The sequence below is a fragment of the Anomaloglossus baeobatrachus genome, chromosome 3 (genome assembly GCF_048569485.1).
Source record: "Anomaloglossus baeobatrachus isolate aAnoBae1 chromosome 3, aAnoBae1.hap1, whole genome shotgun sequence".
Taxonomy (NCBI): domain Eukaryota; kingdom Metazoa; phylum Chordata; class Amphibia; order Anura; family Aromobatidae; genus Anomaloglossus; species Anomaloglossus baeobatrachus.
The window spans coordinates 159424691-159447732 of record NC_134355.1 but is presented as its reverse complement, the minus strand read 5'-3'; the positions used below and the strand labels follow the sequence as shown (position 1 = coordinate 159447732).

The window sequence follows — 23042 nt, the reverse complement described above, 5'->3', positions numbered from 1 at the left end:
GATATCTTGCCTCCTATACTAGGGGCACATCTGTATTTTGACAAGCAGGCCAGAAAGCTTGATCTTGGTTTTCCTTTTCAAGATTTTTCCTTGACCACTGTGTTCAAACTCATTATTTGCTAGTAATATAGCTCATCTCAAGCAGGGAGTACTGCACAAGTCCTCACCCCCCGACAAGGGTTTGACACTCTCTAAAACAACCACATGGTCTGCTTTTGTTACATACACTCATGGCCGAAAATGTTGGGACCTTGAAATTGTTCCAGAAAATGAAGTATTTCTCCCAGAAAGTTATTGAAATTACATATTTTTTTTTTACACGTTTCATTTCTTTGTGAGTACTGAAACAACACACAAAAAAAAAACAGAAAAAAAGGCAAATTGGACATAATTTTATACAAAACCCCAAAATATGGTGGGCAAAATTGTTGGCACCTTTCCAAAATTTCGGGTAAACAACTTTGTTTCAAGCATGTGATGGTCGTTCAAACTCACCTGTGGAAAGTAACAGGTGTGGGCAATATGAAAATCATACCTGAAAAAGGATAAAAAGTAGAGACGTTGACTTGATCTTTGCATTGAGTGTCTGAGTGTGCCACACTAATCATGGAGAACAGAAAGAGGAGAAGAGAACTGTCTGAGGACTTGAGAACTCAAATAGTTGAAAATATCAGGATTCTGAAGGTTACAAATTCATCTCCAAAGGCCTTGAAGTTCCTTTGTCTATGGTACACAACATAAAAAAAGACGTTCACAACCCATAGCACTGTAGCTAATCTCCCTGGACATGGGCAGAAGAGAAAACTTGATGAAAGGTTACAATGCACAATAGTCCGAATGGTGAAACAGCAGCTCCAATCAAGCTCCAAAGAAATTCAAGCTGTCTTGCAGGCTCATTGTGCATCAGTGTCAGCACAAACTATTTGTCGACATTTGAATGAATTGAAATGTGTCACGCTCCCCGGGTCCCGTCGCCGCCTGTCACTCACCGCTCCGGTCTCCAGTTGTCCTGCCCACGGTGGTCCCTCTCACTCCCCCTCCTGTGCGTCTCCTGTGCCATCCATCCGTCGGTCTCGGCGTCCCCCTGCGTCTCCGGATCCTCTGCCTGGCTCCCCTGCATCTACTGCACCTTCACCGCCGCTTCCTGCTCTGGCCTCTGGCACTCGGGCCTCGCGCATGTGCATTAGGGCACGTGCTCAGTCACCTCTTCTTAAAGGGCCAGCGTCCCTGGAACAGGATATGGCTAATTACAAGTACTGGGTATATAAGACTTCCTTTTCCCTGTGGGCGGTGCCTGATCAACGTGTTCCCATAGCTAGGAATTCAGGTCCCTTTGTACTTTGTACTGGTACTTTGTACCAGATTAACTCTGTCTCTTCCTCAGAGCCTGACTACTGCCCTGACATTGTCCCAATTTCGGAGCCCCCAGGAAGTGTCCCGTGACTGTCTGCTGTTGATCCCGCCATCATCCGTCAGTCTGATCCTGTCACCGGTTCCTGGTAACCTCGCTCTGCACATCTCGTCTGGATCTGGATCCTGTCTGCTGTTCCTTCTCGACACCTGAACCCGGTTCCAGTCATCTGTCCTGCCTACAGTTCCCTCTGGACTCTAGCAGACTTCTGTAGGACTTGGACTCCGTACCTCCCGTGATCCGGCTACCGTGCATCTAGGCCCTCTGGCGGGGTGACTGGACAGTCCCTGTATAGGGTTTAGCTCCGAGTTGCCTCTCTGGGGGAGTCCGGTGCACGGCTGTTATGGTTGCTGTGGCACTGGAGACTATGTTCGGATTTCTTGCTACTGCACATGTGCGAGCACTGGAGACTATGTTCGGATTTCTTGCTACTGCACATGTGCAAGCGCTGGAGACTAAGTCCTATTTTGGAGCCATTGCACATGTGCGGGTGACATCATCGCTGACACGAGGTCACATGTCTCTGACACCTTCTAAGCTGATTGGCCGCTGGTCATGTGTTTGTGACACGTGGTCACATGTCTCTGACACCTTCTATGCCGATTGGTCGCTGGTCATGTGCTTGTGATGCTTTGCTCGGTGATAGGCCAGCGTGACGTCATTCCTGTCGTTCTGGCAGTGGATTGGATCTGGTGTCCTCCATCTTGGATGAGGCACAAAGTCTATATAAGACCCTGACGCACGCCGCCCGGGCTCAGTCCTCTTGGTTCATGCATGAGAGTAGACGCTCTGTGCACGTCCCTCTAGGCATCTCTCTGTCTATGCTAGGTGAGCGCTACCGGAAGGGTAGCGTTCTTATACCTTACAGCTTCGGCTGCAGTCCGTATCCTTACATCTTAGTGGAGCGGACATAGGAAGGTGCCTGAGGCACATGGTCCGGCTGGGCCTTGTGATTCTACTCGTAGGTGGATGTTGCCGCTAGGGTAACGTTCCTTATACTGCGTCTGGCAGTTGTTCGTATCCTCGCACACTAGGGGAGCGAACATAGGTAGGAGCTTTGTGCAGCTTATGCTGCTGTCCGTCTCTTTTGCACCACTAGTGGAGCAGACCCAGGCAGCTGCCATATCTAATGGTTCGTGTCCTCGCACACTAGTAGAGCGAACGCAGGTAGGAGCTTTGTGTGGCTTACGCTGGTGTCCGTCTCCTGGCACCGCTAGAGGAACGGACCTAGGTAGGTGCAATTTCCCACTCACTGCTTTTGTCTCTGTGACCATTAACAGAGACCATACCACACACCCTCCAAGTAAGGGAGGAATTGCTTTATTTCCTAATTATATTCCTCTGTGAGTTTAACAGAGGTATTGGACTCTGCACTTGTGCTATTACTATTTACAGTGGCACACTTATATACCCCTTATCCTCTGCCATAGTCTGCAGCAGAGTCTTTGCACGGTGGACCCTGACTGTCTGATATTCCTTTGGGTTTTATTATCAGACAGCCCCCCGTAACATTGGCCCAGTGAATCCACATCCGGGACGTTACTGATGGACGTTAAGATGCTATGGAAGGAGACCCACGAGGACCCCATTGCTGACAAAAAGACATAAAATACTAGACTGCAGTTTGTCAAACTGTGCATGAGCCAAAATCTTTCTGGGGAAACATGTTGTGGACAAAAGACACCAAGATAGCGCTTTTTGGTAAAGCACATCATTCTGCTGTTTACTGAAAATGTAATGAGGTCTACCAAAAAAAAACAACACAGTACGTACAGTCAAATTTGGTGGAGGTTCAAAGATATATTGTATATGTCTTGCTGTCTCTGGCACTGGGTGCCTTAATTGTGTGCAAGAAAAAGACCGACGGCACTTCCTAACTTTCTAATGTGAACAGGTGCATAGTAATATTAAAGAGACAGTTTATCTCTGTAGTACTAGTACTACGGTATGTGTAACAATGAATAACATTGTTACACATATCTTAGCACAACAGAGTGCAACTGTTTCTTTTTTGTTACTAAGTTTCATGCTCAGATTGTACCTGTTTACATTAGAAAGTTAGGAAGTGGTGTCAGTCTTTTTCTTAGATTATAGGTCATGCCTTCTGATTGAGCACTCCTGAACTTTTGCCTTAGGCAATTTTAATTCATTATTTGCAGGTTCCTGTCCGCCCATAAATTGGAGGGGTTCTTTTAACCCTAAGAGATGCATTAGAGTAGGCAGGGACCCAACAATAAGAGGTCGCCTTGGCGTTGGCTGTTGGGCTCATGTAACACTGGCCATTTTTGTGTGCTAAGTGTTTCAGTTTTTATATCTTTTTTCATAGCACTAATGCATGTCTATATTCCTATATTCATTGTTACACATATCTTAGCACTACAGAGTCGAACTGTCTCTTTTTTGTTAATTGTGTGCAAGGCATCAGGAAATCTGAAGATTACTAAAGCATTTTGGGTCACAATGTAGTGCTCAGTGTCAGAAAGCTGGGTTTGTGTCCTGGGTCATGGGTCTTCCACTATGACCCCAAATATACTTCAAAAAGCACCCAGAAATGGATGGAAACAAAGCCCTGAAGAGTTCTGAAGTGGCAGCAATGAGTCCAGATCTAAATCCCATTGAACACATGTGGAGAGATGTTAAAACTGCTGTTGGGAGAAGACACCCTTCACATATGAGACCTGGAGCAGTTTGTAAAAGAGTAGTTGTCCAAAACTCCAGTTGAGAGGTGTAAGAAACTTGTTGATAGTTATATAAAACGATGGATTACAGTTATTCATTCCAAAAGGTGTGCAACCAAATGTTAAGTTGAGGGTGCCAACAATTTTATCGAGACCATTTTTACAATTTTCTCTAAAATTATATTCAATTTGCTTTTTTACCTCTGTTTTTTTTTGTGTTGTTCAGAGTATCATGGAATGGTAGAGTTGAAATGGACCTCCTGAGTCATCTGGTCCAACCCCCTGCTCAATGCAGGATTAACTAAATCATCCCACACAGATGTCAGTCCAGTCTCTTTTGAAGACTTCCATTGAAGAGGAACTCACTACGTCTTGTGGGAGCCTGTTCCACTCATTGCTCACCATCACTGTTTTTCTAATATGTAATCTGTGTCTCCTCCCAGTCAGTTTCATCCCATTGCATCTAGTCTGTCCTTTCGCTAATGAGAATAGGGCTGATCTCTCTACAGTGTGACAGCCTTTGACATATTTGTAGTCTTCTCACAGTTTTCTTTTTTGCAAGTGTCGCGCCCCGGGGCAGCCGAGCTGCTCGGATCCAGGCGGTCCGTGGATCGAGGGGTCCCGGACCCGGGGTCACCGTTGAACAGTTTTTAAATAAAACAGGAAAAATAATAAAAATAGTATGACTACGCCACTCGCTGTGCGTGGCCAAGGGTGGTATGGCTGTCGCTGCCGGTCCTCTCTGGGGATGATGGATGGGGCAGCGTGGATGGTGAAGCGCTCCACGAGTAGGGCTTGTTCCCAGGGGCAGGTAAGGGTTAACGTTGAGGCGCAGGGAAATAACTCAGTCCAGACAGGGGAGTGCAGTTTGGTCGCTTTACTTACAGCTGGGTTGACACCCTGGAGACGTGCTAGATCCCAGGTGCACCCGAGTCCTGTGTCCCTGTGCCAGTTGACCTGGTGCCACTCGTCCACTGATGCACTCATGTGTGTGTGTGGGTCCTCCCTGGTGTGGAGCACTTGGAGGTCATCCTGGTGTCTGGGTCCTATCGCAGGCAGCTTGGACTATTTAAGGGAATATGTCCCGGCCCTTCCTTTGCTGCTGATACCTTGGATGTTAGTGGTGGAAAATGAGTCCTGGAAACCCACCCACCTGGTAGAGTTAACAGATGGCTTGAAGTCCCGGTCTGTTCTGGAATCTGCACCCCATGCGAGCAAAGTACTGGGAGCCCTGGATGTCCACCCCAGAGGATGCCTCTGTCCTTGGAGCTTGCTCTCTCGCTCTCCAGCTACTTTCTTCCCTGAGTGGCTGCTGTTTCTCCTCAGGTCCTTGCGGTGAATTTCTACTCCTCTTTCCTTGTGTCTCAAGATTCCTTTGTCTGTCTTGACACCTTTCTTACGACTGCACCCTTTCACCTACTTCACTTCACTTCCTCCTCACTCTCTTCCTCCAACTCCACTCACTTTTTCTAAAGTGACTGTTTCGTTGTCTACCCACACCTCCCAGGCCACCTGCTCCTCCCCCAGGTCTGGCTGCCTGTTAGCTCACAGTGCCCAGCCCTGTCACCTGGTTCTATGGGAGTCTCCCGCCCTGGTTTTTGGAGTGTATGTATCCTGGTGTGCTGTGTGTGTATTGACTGGTACAGTTATGCAGGGCCTGAGCTGTTTCTGTGGTGTTACCTTGTTTTGTGATACCTGGTTACCACAGAGGCATCACACAAGCTAAACATTCAAAAATCCTGTAACTGTTCCTCATAGGACATGGTTTGCAGACTGGTCACCATTCTGGTCTCTCTTCTCTGAACTTGCTCCAGTTTGTTACTTAGCCCTAATCGTATTGTTGCTTAGCCCTATTCCTCTCATTCTGTATATGCTTTTTTCATTTTTATTGTCCAGATGTAGGACTTTACATTTCTCCCTGTTAAAAACTATTCTGTTAGTTTCTGCCCACTGTTACAGTTTGTTTAGATCTTTATGAGTCCTCTCTCTTTTCTAGTATTGGCTATCTCACCTAGCTTTGTGTCATCATCAAATTTAATCTGTTTACTCTCAATTCCTTAATCTAAATAATTGATAAAGATGTTGAACAACACAGGGCCCAGGACAGAGTCCTGTGGTGCCTCATTTGAGACATTCTTCCAACTAGATGTGCAGCCATTTATGATAACTCTTTGGGTCCGATCACTAAGCTAGTTATGAATTCACGTAACAGTTGCCTTGTCCAATCCATACTTGGTCATTTTTTCAATAAGGATGGTATGAGATACTTTGTTTAATGCTTTGCTGAAATCACAATATACTATATCTACTGTGTCTCCCTGATCCATCCAGTTAGTGATCCTGTCATAGAAGGAAATTAAGTTAGCCTGACATGACTTATTAATTACAAACCCATGCTGGCTCTGGTTAATCACTTCATTCTCATCCAAGTACTTGCATACATGTTGTTTAATAATTTGTTCAAAGATGTTTCCTGGTATAGAATACACACACACAAAGGGAATACAGTATATATCTGTATAACAAAACATGTGTTATTGAAATCATTTTCTGGGAGAAATACTTCATTTTCTGGAAGAATTTCAAGGGTGTCAACACTTTCGGCCATGACTGTATGTACACACACAGCATTAAATATATTCCCAAAAAATTATGGTAAATCTATATATACATAACATTTTCATTACTATAAAAATATCCTTCAGTTTAATAAAAAAAAAAAATCAACGTTTTTGAAATGCATGTTTCAGTATAAAAATATTATTAGACATCCATTTGTAAAATGAATATTTTCTTACAGGTCCCATAAAGTAGGATATACTTTGTAAAAGCAGGAAGGAAAGTTATATGGCGTAGTTTCAATAATGCCATGAAATTTCAATCCACTTCCCAAGCTGCAATTTAGCCCTTTCAGCTGATTGAGATCTTTTGTGAATTACAGTGGCAATGCAGCTGGGGCACTATTCAAAATCTGTTTCCGACTTCTACACCATAATTTAACATTACGATAAAAAAAGGACATCTGTTCAGCCGGACCGGATTGTGTAATAAAGTCTGACACTTGCATTTTTCATGTGGTTACCTCAATTTCTGAATGTCTAGTGCATCTTAGAAAAAAAGAAAATCTATGACAATGAGTTTGTGCTGCTTCGAATATTACATAAATACATCTATAGAATGAACAATTATTATTTGAAACCAATAGTTTTAGTTTTTTCTGTTTGCAGCAAGATATGCAGTATATTTGCTGGTTATTTGGTTTTATTAAGGAAAGTGGGCTTGACCATACATGCAGATGTTGAAGAGTTATATTTTGAATTAAGACTTTGTAGATATTTGGAATATGTAGGAAAAATGCCCAAATACTGCCGGGAACCTAAAAAGCCTGACAACATCACGCATAAATTGCTTATTTGTTCTCAGTTATATTCCGTAGAAAACTGCATATCTGTGGTGCGAAATTCATAGACTGAGGTCTTATTTTGCAATGTTTTGTTCTTTTTTTTAATTTAATATCACATTGCTAAGGAAGGAGGTGCAGGGTCTATTGTGATTTGTGAATCCTTTGTTAGCAGATGTGTGTAGAGATGTCACTTGTTATTCTAATCCTGTCCCTAATGATGATAATAAGCTTTATTGAAACTTTTTTTTAGTAGAGGCGATGATATATATTGGCACACATACACACGCACACACATGCACATATGCACACACACTGCCAGATTACATGTAACACAAAAATCTTACTTAGACAATGGGTCATTTTTAGTGATGGGTGGACTCACAGATAACCAGGACCAGTGGACCTAACCGGGTTAAATTCCCCCCTCCCACTGGTTCCAGTCCAGGACTGGTCCTGGATATCTGGCTGGACGCCGGTCACCATATATGTCTATGGGGACCAGAATCAGGAGATTAAAAATGGTGATAGAAGGGATAGAGGGATAGGAGCAAGCGGGTGGTACTTACCGAGTCCCAGCATGGCTGTAACTGCTCTTGTGGCCGCTCATTCACTCCCATGGCCGCTCATTACCTTCACTGCATATGCACTACTTTCCCTGCCCACCGGTGTCTGTGATTGGTTGCAGTCAGGTGCGCCCCCACGCTGAGTTACAGCCTGTTTTACACTTCCAATCACAGACACTGTCTGCGGGTCTATATCGTACAGTAAAAATTAATAAATAAATAAAATATTTGGCATAGGGTCCTCCCATATTATACCCTGCACAGATAAAAAAACACGGCTACAGGCTGCAGCCCCCAACAGCGCGCTTATCTTGGCTGTGTTTCAAAATAAGAGAAACCGCATGCGGCTTTTTAAAATCCATATACCACACGCCGGTTTTTTTAAATTATTCATTTAAATAATTTTTTTAAAAAAGTCGCATGCGATTCCTCCTATTTTCATACACAGCCAAGATAAGTGCATGGTTGGGGGCTTCAGCCTGTAGCAGTATGTTTTATCTGTACTGGGTATCATAATATGGGGGGACCCTACGCCAATTGTTTTATTTATGGTTACACCACGATAGACCCGCAGACAGCGCCTGTGATTGGTTGCAGTAAGACGCTGTCACACAGGCTGCGTGCGCATCTGACTGCAACCAATCACAAATGCCAGGAAGGCTAGTGGGCAGGGAAAGCAGTGCATATGGATGAGCAATAATGAGCAGCCCCGAAAGATAAATGAACAGCTGTGGGAGAGGTTACAGCCGTGCCGGAGGCTTGGTAAGTTTGAATCGCTTGCTTCTTTCTTATTTTTTACTTTTTATTTCCCAAGTGCCGGATCCTGATCATTGGCCAGAATTCCCTGAAAATTCTGGGTCCTGGTCCGGTACTTGGGTATGTTTGAAACCACGCGGATCCGGACTTTTACAGTCCAAATCCGCCCATCACTAGTCATTTTCTGATGATCACTGCCCAATAAACAGGCTAAATACCACAGAAGTGCATCCCTGTTATAAGTATTGGCAGAAAAGGGACGTTGTGCCATTCTGATTTATTCTTATTGGAGAAATGGGCACTGCTTCAGAAAGGTTTTATCACTAGATTGAAGGGGATGATTTTTGTGTCTATTAGTGAAAGAGAAGAACAGTTTTGACTACTCAGATGGTCAGATGGCTGGAAGGAAGTAGTAGCACCAAAATGTGGGGGAGATACATAATGGAAATACTTATTACTAGTACTAGACAAGTAAGTCTGTACTGACATTATATATGGAGAGGTGCCATTATCAGATAAAATGTGGTTGTGGTTTAAAGGGTATATGGTTGTCCAATATAGCTGAACTACCTAGACAGTACATAAGCTAGGAATTGTCAGAAAAGGACCCATGGTATAATATATGATATTAGAGTAATAGCTTGTGAGACTGGACTACTATTCCCTGGTCTCACGCTTTCCTAACCGCAGAGGTTAATACACCATAATGTTTTGGGCGCCCCCGCTCAGTCAACTCGCCATGTTTTACCCTATTCTTAGCAAAGTGCCAAATTCATACCCATCACCCAGAAAAAGTGCAATTAGTGCTGAAGTCAGGATAATTCACTCAATCAAACATTGCACAAGATCAGTATTTGGAGATATTGATAATAATAATGCCGTTAGTTATATATTAACTGCCAGGTGGGATAAGCAAAATAACCTATACATTTTGTCCTATTATAGGACAATTCAGCTGTCTAGATGTAATATATTATTAATAGACCCATCTATATAAAGAGGTCCAGTGACCAACAGAATGTTCTCAAAAAATGATAAATAGGCCCATAAATAAGTACGTCACAATTAAGGGGTACACATATCTTGCTTGAAAATGAATCCCAGAAGTATGCCGACGCATTTCCCCTCACTCTTTCTGGGGTTCATAAGGGGATATTAATGAGCAATGTAAAATCCACAATACTCCATGCCACCTTATAGTATTTATATGGATCCATAACGGGACACTAGGAACTATAAGGTGAAATGGAGTATTGAGGATTTTACATGGCTCGTTAATGTCCCCTGATGAACCCCAGAAAGAGTGGGGGGGGAATGCTTCAGAACTCTTCTGGGATTTATTTTCCAGCAAGATAAGTGGAACGCACTTATTTATGGGCCTATTTTTCATTTTTTAAGAACATTGTGTTGGTCATCGGACCTCTTTATATAGATGGGTCTATTAATAATATATTACATCTAGACAGCTGAATTGTCCTATAGGACAAAATGTATAGGTTATTTTGCTTTTCCCACCTGGGAGTTAATATATGACCAACACCATTATTATTATCAATATCTCCAAATACTGATCTTGTGCAATGTTTGATTGAGTGAATTATCCTAACTTCAGCACTAATTGCACTTTTTCTGGGTGATGGGTATGAATTTGGCACTTTGCTAAGAATAGGGTAAAACAGGGCGACTTGATGCTGAGCGGGGGCGCCCAAAACATTATGCTGTATTAACCTCCGCAGTTAGGAAGGATTGAGACCAGGGACTTGTAGCCCAGTCTCACAAGCTATTGCTCTAATATCATTTCTAAGAGACTATTATTTATATACACACGGCTATCTTGCACCACATAGATAACCCTATTTCTGTATACCCACCCCTGCACGACATTTGCTGTGTGTTTTGACCATTGCAACTATTTGTGTTACATGGCCTTGCCATTTTTTAACTAGAATTAATAAATATCTGGTTTTAGAGGATTTTTTTCGGTCCTTTAAAGTTTCCTCTTTTTGTTATATTTCTTATGGTTTTGAATGCTTATTTTCATGTGTACTATTCATTTATTAAATAAAATTAAAACAATGGTTTCAATTTAACGACTGAGATAATACCATTATTATTCACAACTATACACCATGTACTATAAGTATCAGGAAGTAGGTATTCCAGAGGTGGTGCACCGTATAACAGAAAATGTGGAATAAACTGGATTATCAAACAGAGAAAATCAGATAGTAGTTAATGAGACCCCTTGGGGTAGTTTATCTGACTTCCATATAGACATAATTTTTCTGAATTTGCGCAGGTCAGGTCTGTCACTACACATACATACACATACTTCTCAGACTTTGACCCCTTTATTCAGTTACTACTGAACCAGCTGAAATAAATGTAGTCTCTGGAGCATTCAGTTAAATATTCTTTATTTCTGAACTGCCGGTATGAATTACCATTTGCAGGACTGTTAATTTTGTAGAACCAGGATGCTATAACTTTAGTATATGTGCTATATATATACTGCAAGCATGCAATTTTGTGCCTTAAAACTGATATGTTCCATGTATTTTCCCTATATTTGACATTATTACTCTATTCTATGCATGTTCTTTTAAAGGGCATTGATCCCTATACTATGTGTAGTTTACCTGCATATACTAGGGTCATATCTCAGTTCATAATAGATCTGTACCCATCACGTTTCATCATAGACTATATAACAGGTGATATATACTGTAGTTGGCCATTTGTAATTTATCTCCCCCATATAAATGACTAGAGGCAGATTACTATCTATTGTACAGTGGGACCTTTTCTAACATTCCCTAGTGCAAGTGCTTTCTCAGTAGGTACCTTCATTATGGAAGACAACCGTATGGATCCCTAAAGCATAGTTGCTTGTAGCTCTTAAGCTTGACCTGTGCCCCGAGTCTCCCACTGGAAAGGCTATTGTCAATAGGTTTGTAACCTTGCACTTTGGTATAATACTGTTTTGTATGTAGTGTTTATGTATAGTAGTAACTATATATGTATGGCAACATTATATGGCCCTAAACTATTGCAACTTGTGCTTTGTATTTCTGTACTTAAAAGGAACCTGGCAGGTCCCTCGTGACCTCCCACCCACCAGCATTTTTATATATATATATATATATATATATATATATATATATATATATATATATATATATTTATTTATTACCAAATATCCTGCCTAACAGCTAAACACATATTGAAAAAAGGTCTTTATAAAGTCCTCTTATTATACAGTACAGACCAAAAGTTTGGACACACCTTCTCATTCAAAGAGTTTTCTTTATTTTCATGACTCTGAAAAATTGTAGATTCACATTGAAGGCATCAAAACTATGAATTATCACATGTGGAATGAAATACTTAACAAAAAAGTGTGAAACAACTGAAAATATGTCTTATATTCTAGGTTCTTCAAAGTAGCCACCTTTTGCTTTGATTACTGCTTTGCACACTCTTGGAATTCTCTTGATGAACTTCAAGAGGTAGTCACCGGAAATGGTCTTCCAACAGTCTTGAAGGAGTTCCCAGAGATACTTAGCACTTGTTGGCCCTTTTGCCTTCACTCTGCGGTCCACCTTATCCCAAACCATCTCGATTGGGTTCAGGTCTGGTGACTGTGAAGGTCAGGTCATTTGGTGTAGCACCCCATCACTCTCCTTCTTAGTCAAATAGCCCTTACACAGCCTGGAGGTGTGTTGGGGTCATTGTCCTGTTGAAAAATAAATGATGGTCCAACTAAACGCAAACCGGATGGAATAGCATGCCGCTGCAAGATGCTGTGGTAGCCATGCTGGTTCACTATGCCTTCAATTTTGAATAAATCCCCAACAGTGTCACCAGCAAAACACCATCACACCTCCTCCTCCATGCTTCATTGTGGGAACCAGTCATGTAGAGTCCATCCGGTCACCTTTTCTGCGTCACACAGACATGGTGGTTGGATCCAAAGATCTCAAATTTGGACTCATCAGACCAAAGCACAGATTTCCACTGGTCTAATGTGCATTCCTTGTATTCTTTAGCCCAAACAAGTCTCTTCTGCTTGTTGCCTGTCCTTCGCAGTGGTTTCCTAGCAGCTATTTTACCATGAAGGCCTGCTGCACAAAGTCTTCTTTTAACAGTTGTTCTAGAGATGTGTCTGCTGCTAGAACTCTGTGTGGCATTGACCTGCTCTCTAATCTGAGATGCTGTTAAGCTGCGATTTCTGAGGCTGGTGACTCGGATAAACTTATCCTCCGCAGCAGAGGTGACTCTTGGTGTTCCTTTCCTGGGGCTGTCCTCATGTGAGCCAGATTCTTTGAAGCATTTGATGGTTTTTGCCACTGCACTTGAGGACACTTTCAAAGTTTTCCCAATTTTTTGGACTGGCTGTCCTTCATTTCTTAAAGTAATCCACTTGCTTTTGTTTACTTAGCTGCTTTTTTCTTGCCATAATGCAAATTCTAACAGTCTGTTCAGTAGGACTATCAGCTGTGTATCCACCAGAATTCTGCACAACACAACTGATGGTCCCAAACCCATTTATAAGGCAAGAAATCCCACCTATTAAACCTGACAGGGCACACCTGTAAAGTGAAAACCATTTCCGGTGACTACCTCTTGAAGCTCATCAAGAGAATGCCAAGAGTGTGCAAAGCAGTAATCAAAGCAAAAGGTGGCTACTTTGAAGAACCTAGAATATAAGACATATTTTCAGTTGTTTCACAATTTTTTGGTATTTCATTCCACATGTGTTAATTAATAGTTTTGATGCCTCCAAATTAGTCTTTTGATGAGTCTATGGGGCGTTGATTTCTCAGACTAGTCGACCCTCTCTGCAAGTTTTCACGCCCCTCTTGGTGGGATAAGATGATTTGCAGAGAGGCGGCATCATCGGCTCTCTGTATATTCTGCGCATGCATGCGACTTTTTTCACTAACATCATTGTGCCTCTGAAGGGCGGTGTACGCTTCACTTCTGCATAAGCGCAGTGTGCCTCTCTGAAGCAGGGATGCATACATCTAGCTTCAGAGGCTCATTGATGATAGTAAAGAAAGCTGTGCGCATGTGTGGGATTTGAAGAGAGCTGGTGACCACACTGATTCTTTGCAAATCATGTTACCACACCCACAAAGGCGTGATAATATGCGGAGAGGACTGACTAGTCTTGGGAACTAACGCCCCATTGACTCATCAAAGGTCTAATTAGCATATCAAAAAAGGATTTTATAAATATCTTTTTTGAATATGTGTTTAGATGTAAGGCAGTATAAAGGGCTCCATAGGCAGGGTATTTAGTAATAAATATATCAATGCTTCTGGGTGAGAGGGCATGAGTGACCTGTCAGGTTCACTTTAAAATCTGTTTGAGGCTATTAACCTGAAATGTTGCTAAATCCAATACAACTATATGTCCTGTGTACAATACTAATATATGTGGTGTGCACAATTGGATCTGGTCATATGAATAAAATCATTGGATCGAAAACCAAAGGTATTAGAGAACTGTTCAGTCTGTTGTAACTAATGGATGATGGTTTCAGACACTTCTGTGACTAATGAAGGAAAGGATATGCACTGCAATGACTATTGATAGAGGTGGTTATTAATGTGACCATTGGAGGAAAAGGATGGACGCAACTGTGATTACCTGTGGAGGTTGGGAAACCATTGCTCTCATTGCTTTGATTACGGTGGTTACTTAGGGAAGTGGAAATAACCCATTACTGGAAAGTAAAATGAGTGGTATAATTACAAGGGAAAGACTTGACTTTGACTTAATTACTGCCTATACGTCCACGATTTGAGTTTGATGTGGAAAGGAGACAACAGTACTAGGGGTACAAAAAGCTCTAAATACAGGAATGGGAGAAGAAAGTTCTGATGTAAATATAAGGGAAAAATTGTGTTGTTGTAATTTATTTGCAAAGCAACAGGGACTAAAACTTAACCTTTAATTACCATGATTAAAATACAATGAAAAATGAAGTGAAGTGCAATAATCATAAGGTGCACTATACAAGAAAAATAAGTGTCAATCTCACCCGATCCTAAGCACCAATCAACAAGGGAGGAGCCACAGGTTGGAAGAACATAATCAATAACCAGGGTATGAAGTATAAACAATCCCTTGTCATGCCCTGTGTGAATAATTCCACCCTGAAAAGGGCAGCACCCTAGTAAGCTGTCTGCCCCACAACATCATCAAAAAGCACCCTCCCAACGCATTTCCCTCTCAATCAAGCGAGTTCTTTCATTTGTTCCCAACAGTGACTTCTCGGTCTTTGACTTTATCAAAGATCTCAATCTATTTGTCTGTAAGCTCCGCTGGAAAAAAATCTTTAAACAAAAAGATAATAGAATTTGTACAGAACGACATCCCTATGGATATGTTGGATGATGTGAGATTATTGGCTGATCTGCAGGATCGATTAGTTTCTAATACTAGTAGAGGTCCATTTACTACACTAAAGAATCCCAGCACCAAGATGCCCCCTTGTATGACTGATGTATTGACTATTGACGTGTTTCTTAATCTGGTCACTCAGGATGTCCTTTCTTTAACTAGAAGCAATCTTGTTCAAACAGGCGTTATATCTGGGCTATGTGTACAAATAAATAACTTAACCAGGACTGAAATGCAGGCCCTATGTAATTTAGAGAAAGATGTTACATTTACTATAAAGCCCTCAGATAAAGGGGGCAATATAGTCTTGATGAATTCTAGTGACTATCGTGACATATGTCTAAATATCTTAAAGGATATGAATACTTATTGTAAGATCTCTGGTAACTCTATTGAAACTGCTAAAAACAATCTCAAGGAGCTGCTTGTGGAGGCTAAAAAGGACGGTCTCATTGGTAGTGATGTTTTCCTTCATGGTCCCTGATTTTCCGGTCAAGTTTACCTTTTATATACTCCCAAAGATACATAAGGGGGTGAGCCCACTCAAAGGTAGACCTATTGTTTCCGGTGTAGGTAATATTGCACAAAATGTTGGGGTGTATTTGGATAAGATCCTAAATCCATTTGTCATTTCCTTACCTTCTTACATATGGGACAGTTTGGACTTTATAACCAGAATTGAGGGTGTCATGGTGGGGTCAGATACCATTCTGGCCAGCATCAATGTTGAAACATTGCATTGCTCCATTCCTCATGACCAGGGAATCGAGGCCATTCAATATTTCTTGGCAACTAGGGGACAACAATTTGATGCTCATAATAAATTGATTCTGTCACTGTTACAGTTTGTCCTGCATAATAACTTCTTTATGTTTGATGGATCAGTCTACCACCAGCTCAGGGGCACAGCAATGGGGAGCTCTGGTAGGAGGACACCATGGTCTTCCATGACTCACTTGCACGTTATACTAACATGATTGATCTTAGGACTCATTTTATCGACGATGTCTTTTTGTTATGGAGGGGACCCCGTGAGATGTTTTCTGAATTTGTCAAGGATCTTAATTCTAATTCTTTAAGCCTCACCTTCACTTATGTTATCCAATCTGATGGTGTTGATTGATCCAGAGGTGAAACTCAAGACCACTATTTATCGGAAACCAATGGCAACAAATTCACTCCTCAGGTTGGACAGTCATCACCATTTTTCTCCCAGGTGCGGTATCCCCAAAGGACAGGACCTGTGCCTGAGAAGGAAGTGTTCTGACCAGATTAAATTTGCTCAAAAGGCAAAGGACCTTAGGCATCGTTTTTTGGAAAAGGGGTACCCAGATCATGTTTTGAGGGAAGCTTTCCATCATTTCCTCAATCAGGATCAGACCAGACTTCTGTCCCCCCAATTGAAAGAAAATGAAAGGGATGGAGGTGTAAGACTTATCATGACTTATACTAAGGGTGCCTCTCATGTTAGGCAGATACTTGAACAACACTGAGGGAGAAAAAAAGATGTCCAGCAATCACATCCAGGTTATATTAAAAATAAAAATTCTTTATTTTAATCCATATTAAAATAAATTAGTCCATCCGGGAATTAAAAGAAAAAATCCATTGAACAATAGAGTAGAGGAACTAGTTTCAGACTACATGTCCTTATTCACTGAAGTCTTAAGGCCACTTTACACACACAGATAAATCTTTGGCAGATCTGTGGTTGCAGTGAAATCATGGATATATTATTCCATTTGTACACAGCCACAAACCTGCCACTGATTGTCCACAATTTCACTGCAACCACAGATCTGCCGCAGATTTATCTTTGTGTGTAAAGTGGCCTTTACACCTCAAAAAAATAAGGACATGTAGTCTGAAACTAGTTCCTCTACTCTATTGTTCATTAGATTTTTTCTTTTAATTCTCGGATGGACTAAGTTATTTTAATATGGATTAAAATAAAGAATTTTTATATTTAATATAACCTGGACGTGATTGCTCGACATCTTTTTTTCTCCTGCCATGTGGATGTTCGCCGACTCCTCCATCTGGTTTGAGTGGTCTCCATATGAACTGGGTGTGCTGGACTTTTTTCTATAATATTACTTGAACAACACTGAGGGATCCTAAAGATGGATGATGACATTGTGGGATGCATTGATCTGCAGCCAAATGTCACCTTTTGCAAAAACGATCCTTGGGTGATCACCTTACAGATAGCCACTTTGTGGCACTCAGTGGATGTACCACGTGGATTCCAAAGAAACCGTCTAGTTGCTTCAAGGGCTGTCTATGTGTGGCATGTGAGCATGTTGGCACGGGTAAAAGGTTTACTAGCATATTCACAGGAGAATCTCTCTATATTAGAGATTTCATTAACTGTAAAATAAACGGCATTGTGTATTTGGCCACGTCTCATTGGAGTAAACAATATGTCGGTAATACCCCCAGGGAGTTTCGCAGGCGAGTAGGTGAACATTGGGGGACATCAGGAATGCACGTGATACCCCTATTGCCTGGCACATGAATATACAGCACAGTTCAAATAGGGAAGCCATTTCCTTCATGGGTATGCTTAAGGTCAAATCATTTCCTAGATGTGACAATTTGGATCGTATACTTTTGCAGAAAGAGGAAAGGATGATCTTTCGCCTCAATACCTGTCGTCCTGAGGGTCTCAATGACCAAATCAATTTTGACTGCTTTATTTACATTTCTGGCCTCTGTGGTTCATTAGTTATTTGGGTCAGTGTGGTAAATTACTTGATCTTCATCTCCCATATGGTGTATAAATCTTTTTGTATCCTCTCAGTTTTTGATTCAGTAATTTTGCTAATATACTGCTGTTTTACATACTCCACATTATAGCATACAATTGTTTTTTTGCTGTATTGGTGAATGTCACCCTTTGTGCCCTTTAGTTTGACTGAGGCCATAAAGGTTATTCAACTTGAATAACCGCAGAGTGCATTGCTCTCTTATTGTCCTGTAGGTTGCCATGGTGCAACATGTTTGTTGCCTTATGCAGGCATCTGCGCAATGGATTAATTGTTTTTTTCAGATCCGGCAAGTGGATTGCAGACACTATTGTGTGCATGTGCACAATAGCTGTGGTCTGTGCGCATGTGCTCTCGGCGTTCTGTGCCCTGCATTGATCAGACAGTGGAGCGCTGACCGCGCATGCGTGTTGCTATGCGCTCCACCGCGTTCCACTGCGAATTGCAGAAGTGACCGGCGTCTGGCACACAGGATGTGACCTCAGATGCACGGTACTGTGTGCTCCACTGCATTCCACTTGGGATTGTGGAATTGACCGGCGTCTGGCACACAGGATGTGACCTCAGATGCGCTGGTACTGTGGGTTGAGCAATGCGGAAGTGACCGGCAGCTGGTACATGGAGGATGTGACCTCAAAAGCTGTGGCACCGTGCAAGGTATTTAACTGAGTGGGGGTCATTAGGCAGTGCATCACCGTCTGTCTTTGCACACATTGCCTTTTTTGTGCAATTTTGTACCAATCCCTGCCACTGCAGATTGATTCTTGTTTCTCCCCTGATGAACTCTTTTGATTGAAAGGGAAACGTGTTGGGAGGGTGCTTTTTCATGAGATTTTGGGGCACACAGCTTACTAGAGTGCTGCGCTTATCAGAGCGGAAGTCTGCACACGGGGCACGACAGGGGATTGTTTATACTTCATAGCCTGGTTATTGTCTCTGTTCTTCCAACCTGTGGCTCCTCGCTTGTTGATTGGTGCTTACTTCATCCGTGGAGAAGGATCGAGTGAGATTGACCCTTATTTTTCTTGTATATTGCATCTTATGTTTATTGCACTGCACTTTATTTTTCATTGTATTTTAATCATGGTAATTAAAGGTTTTGTTTTAGTCCCTGCTGCTTTGGTATTGTTAAAAGGACTATTGGGCAAATTTACTCTACTTGCATAATAGTCTTTTTCATATGTGGTAATTTATTGGCAACATTTTGGAGGCTTTTTATGGTTAATGAAAGAAGGGAAAAAAGGAGGGTATCAGTACTGTAGCTAATAGGAGAAGAGAATGAACAGTTGTGACTACTATGGGAAAAGAAGGAAAACCCCTTACAACTACCGTGAAAACAAAGAGATGTACTGTTAGAGTTGAGCAAAAGTATTCATATGGCCATGAATGGGAATATAGTCTGCTCCTCCATGGCAGCTAGACCAGGGTGGTATGCACCTCTATGGCTGGCATCTTTGACCTGGTGTACTGAATGTCTTTTGTGCTTAGTAGGCCACGTGATATTATGTCTTCCCTTAAAGCTCAGTCTATCTGGATTGGTTGCTTGAACATCAACTATGCTGAAAAAAAGTGTTAATGAATTGCTGTAACCACTGGTAAAATAGGAAGGCATTGTTGTTTCAGTTTCCCTGCAAAAAATCCCATTTGGGAAATGATGCATTAGTTATCGCCCATTCAGATCAATAGGTTGTCTGTGTAATGCAGGATAAGAAATCTAGAGCTTTTTCATAACTTTCTATTTACAGAATAACAATTCTGTACAGGACACATAATGCACATTTTCCAGTACTGTGATAATGGTAAAGTGAACTTTACTTACTTTGTATTCCCAGCACTTGGTTTCTTTCTTCTGAAGATGCTGAGGAAGGTGTTTGATCTGCAGGGTGTTTTTCCATCTCCGACATGCATACGTACAACATCAGAAGTAGTGAAAGCACTTCGAACGTTCCTTTCAGGTTTGGCAATAATAATATACATCTTGGGAGTAAACATACAACCCAAAGCCACTGTGACACTAAGACTGACAGCAAAAGATGTGGTAATGATCTTGTAGTTGCTCCCAAAATATATTGGAACAAATGCCAACCAGATGATACAAGTAGTGTACATTGTGAATGCAATGTATTTAGCTTCATTGAAGTTTGCTGGAACATTGCGGGTCTTGAATGCGTAATAGGTGCAGCTCATTATCAGCAGTCCATTATAGCCAAGAGGAGCCACCACACCTAAATTACTAGTGTTACAGATCAAATAGACTTCTTTAATGCTTGGATAAGAAAGAATGGGCATTGGGGGCTCCATAATGATCAATGTGACTACCAAAGTAAGCTGCATGCTAATCAGTATTGAAGCAATGATTACTTGAGCACAAGCACTCATAAAACGTGGTTTACGAGTACAAATTTTCTTTTTACTTCCCGCTAGTATTCGGGCAATGCGATTGGTTTTGGTCACTAGCGCAGAGTAGCACATTGCTGATGAGAGACCAACCAGGAGGCGCTGTAAATAACATGACGTTGTAGTGGGCCTGGCTAAGAGTGTGAAAGGACATATATACCCTAGGAAAATCCCAGCCAGGATAATGTAGCAGAGCTCTCGACTTGATGATTTCACCACAGGGGTGTCCCTGTAGAGAATGAAGATCAAGGTGACAAACATAGTGATAAGAATCCCCACACAAGAGAAGGCCACAGCAATGATGGATTCAATGTCACTCCACTGCAGATACTTTATAACTATCGGCTCACAACCTGTTGGGAGAAAGAAAATAGATCAGTGGCTCTCATTTTTAATAGCCTTCATACCATGGACCAGCAAAAAAAATTCAATGGGCTGTTCATAATATTTATGCAATGCTGACAAAGCAAGAAACAATAAAAGGTCAACATAGTTTGCATAAATCAATAGTGTAAGCAAATGTGTGTATATATATATGTTTTTAGGATTTCCTTAGTATTACACATGTGATGGGATCATTATTGAGGCATCTAACCTGTGCAATACTAAGGAAATCCTGAAGACATGATTGGTTGGAGGTTGTGAGGATTGGAGTTTAAAAAATACTGCTTTAGAGAAAAACATCGGACTATCAATGTCATCTAAAAATATTAACTCTAAAAATATTAAATCCATCCTTGATATGGAAAAGTTGTATGCCTCCATATGAAATCAATGGCTTATTTAGTTACATCAGGGCCCTCATAGACTTTTATGGATGTCATATTACAGCCCTTTAGAATTGTACTATAATATGGTAAATTATATAGGGTTAATAATGTGAATGTAACAGGCTAGTTATCTGGCATTAAATAACTATATTTCTGTTTGGTGGCTACAAGTATCTAGTAGAGATTAAATTACATCCAGATTTTTCACCAGTATTCGCCTTGATAATTTGCAATCCACTATTTGTTCGGGAGATAACGAGCTGGACTGATGTCTCCCATGTACAGAAAGCAGCTGGGGATTCCTCCTCTTCATGTATTTTTAGCACACAGAGACAGGCTCCAGCAACATGGAGGATATTATACAGCAGAGCTGAGCTGTCTTTATCTGAATCAAGCTCTGATGGGAGGTAAAACACTTGTTACAGAGCTCTGGACTTTTTTTCTATCCGCTGCTGCCTGTTCCCTTCCCTGCTGCTCACTTTTCCCTTATCTATAGAGAACAAGCTTTCTTACCTTCAGAGCCACATTAAGCTGTGAGAGATGGTTGTGATTCCCATCCAGTATCACGTATGACCAGTAATGACACCCAGAGTTTCCCATCAGTGGTATAACAGCCGTAAGCACACCAAGGCCTTCTGATCCACCCATATAGGCAGTATAATTACTTCCAGGGGTTCACAACTTATCCCATTTGGTATTCTTGCACAACACTATCACATCAAGCACCCCTCTAACTGGAAGTATCATCCCATCTCAAGCTCATTACATTTATATTTCCTCCAAGGACAGCATACACACATCTAGGTATGCTCTTCTATGTAGGCTACTCACAAAAGTCATCATCTGTAGGCCTTCTCTTCTTGGTGCTAATGAACCGAACTGGCAAAGAGACATGATCCACACATCCCAGGCCCGCAAACCACATGTAGCTCCCGAGCCACAAGTTGAGGACCCCTGCCATAGAGGATAATTAGCTGTCACATGACCCCTGTAGTCTATCTTCTCTTAGCCGAAACTGATTTTTGACAGTGGATGACAAGTTCAGGAGGCGGGGGAGGGGAATAAGTGTCTGATAAGTTGAGAAGGATGCTGATTTCTCTAATAAGATGCATTACGAAGATTTTTTATTATCATATGTACCATTGATTTTTGCAAACTTTGTTGAAAGTAATGATTCCTTTTACTTATCTATCAACATTGTAGAAAGCAGAGAAAACAATAAGTTAATTTTGGGTTAAATAAAGCAAGATGTTTACCATGAATACAAAGAGTTGGCATTGGAGCGGATCCTGTTGATAAGTTATACATTAAGCAAAGATGTTGCACAACAGAATGGCTCAGAAAATTGCATTTACATTTTTATTGTGCTATGCAAATTCTCTACTTAAGTGAACAGTTTGTAGACGGTAATCTCCATCTGCTTGGAACTTTTACAATATCACCTTATGGTGTCTTTATGTTGTCCTGATGTGAAATAACAGTCATTTCTGTATTATACTTGCAGTTTAAACCCTCTGTCAGCCAATTCAAAGTCAAGACACCATTTGTGCTATGATAATGCGGTATAGATCGTGAACCTTTTATGGCTGCATCTATAAGTGGAATGGTGAAAAATGTTATGAGACTCCCATACAAGACTCAGGCTTCTGTTCCATTATCTCTTCTGCTTACAGGAGCTCGGACAGACAACGCTGCTTCAACACAAAATAGGATTTATTTTAACATTACTTGTAATGTAACGCATCAATCTTGGTAAAGTCATCGTGCTGAAGAGTTAACAAACACATACCGTAAAGGAACAAAGAAAATTTAAAAAAGATGAAAACATATTCCAGCAACTTCTTCCTTAACCCCTTCACCACCTGGCGATTTTCCGTTTTTTTT

The 23042-nt window shown here is 41.4% G+C and overlaps 1 protein-coding gene across 3 annotated transcripts in view; it reads right to left on the bottom strand.

The window, feature by feature from the left end:
* Positions 1 to 23042, bottom strand: part of GRM1 (glutamate metabotropic receptor 1) — a 588806-nt gene that overhangs the window by 9465 nt on the left and 556299 nt on the right. For all 3 annotated transcript variants that reach the window (XM_075339546.1, XM_075339548.1, XM_075339547.1), the window contains exon 8: positions 19811 to 20741. In XM_075339546.1, coding sequence (XP_075195661.1) covers positions 19811 to 20741 — 931 coding nt within the window. The remainder of the gene's footprint in view (positions 1 to 19810; positions 20742 to 23042) is intronic.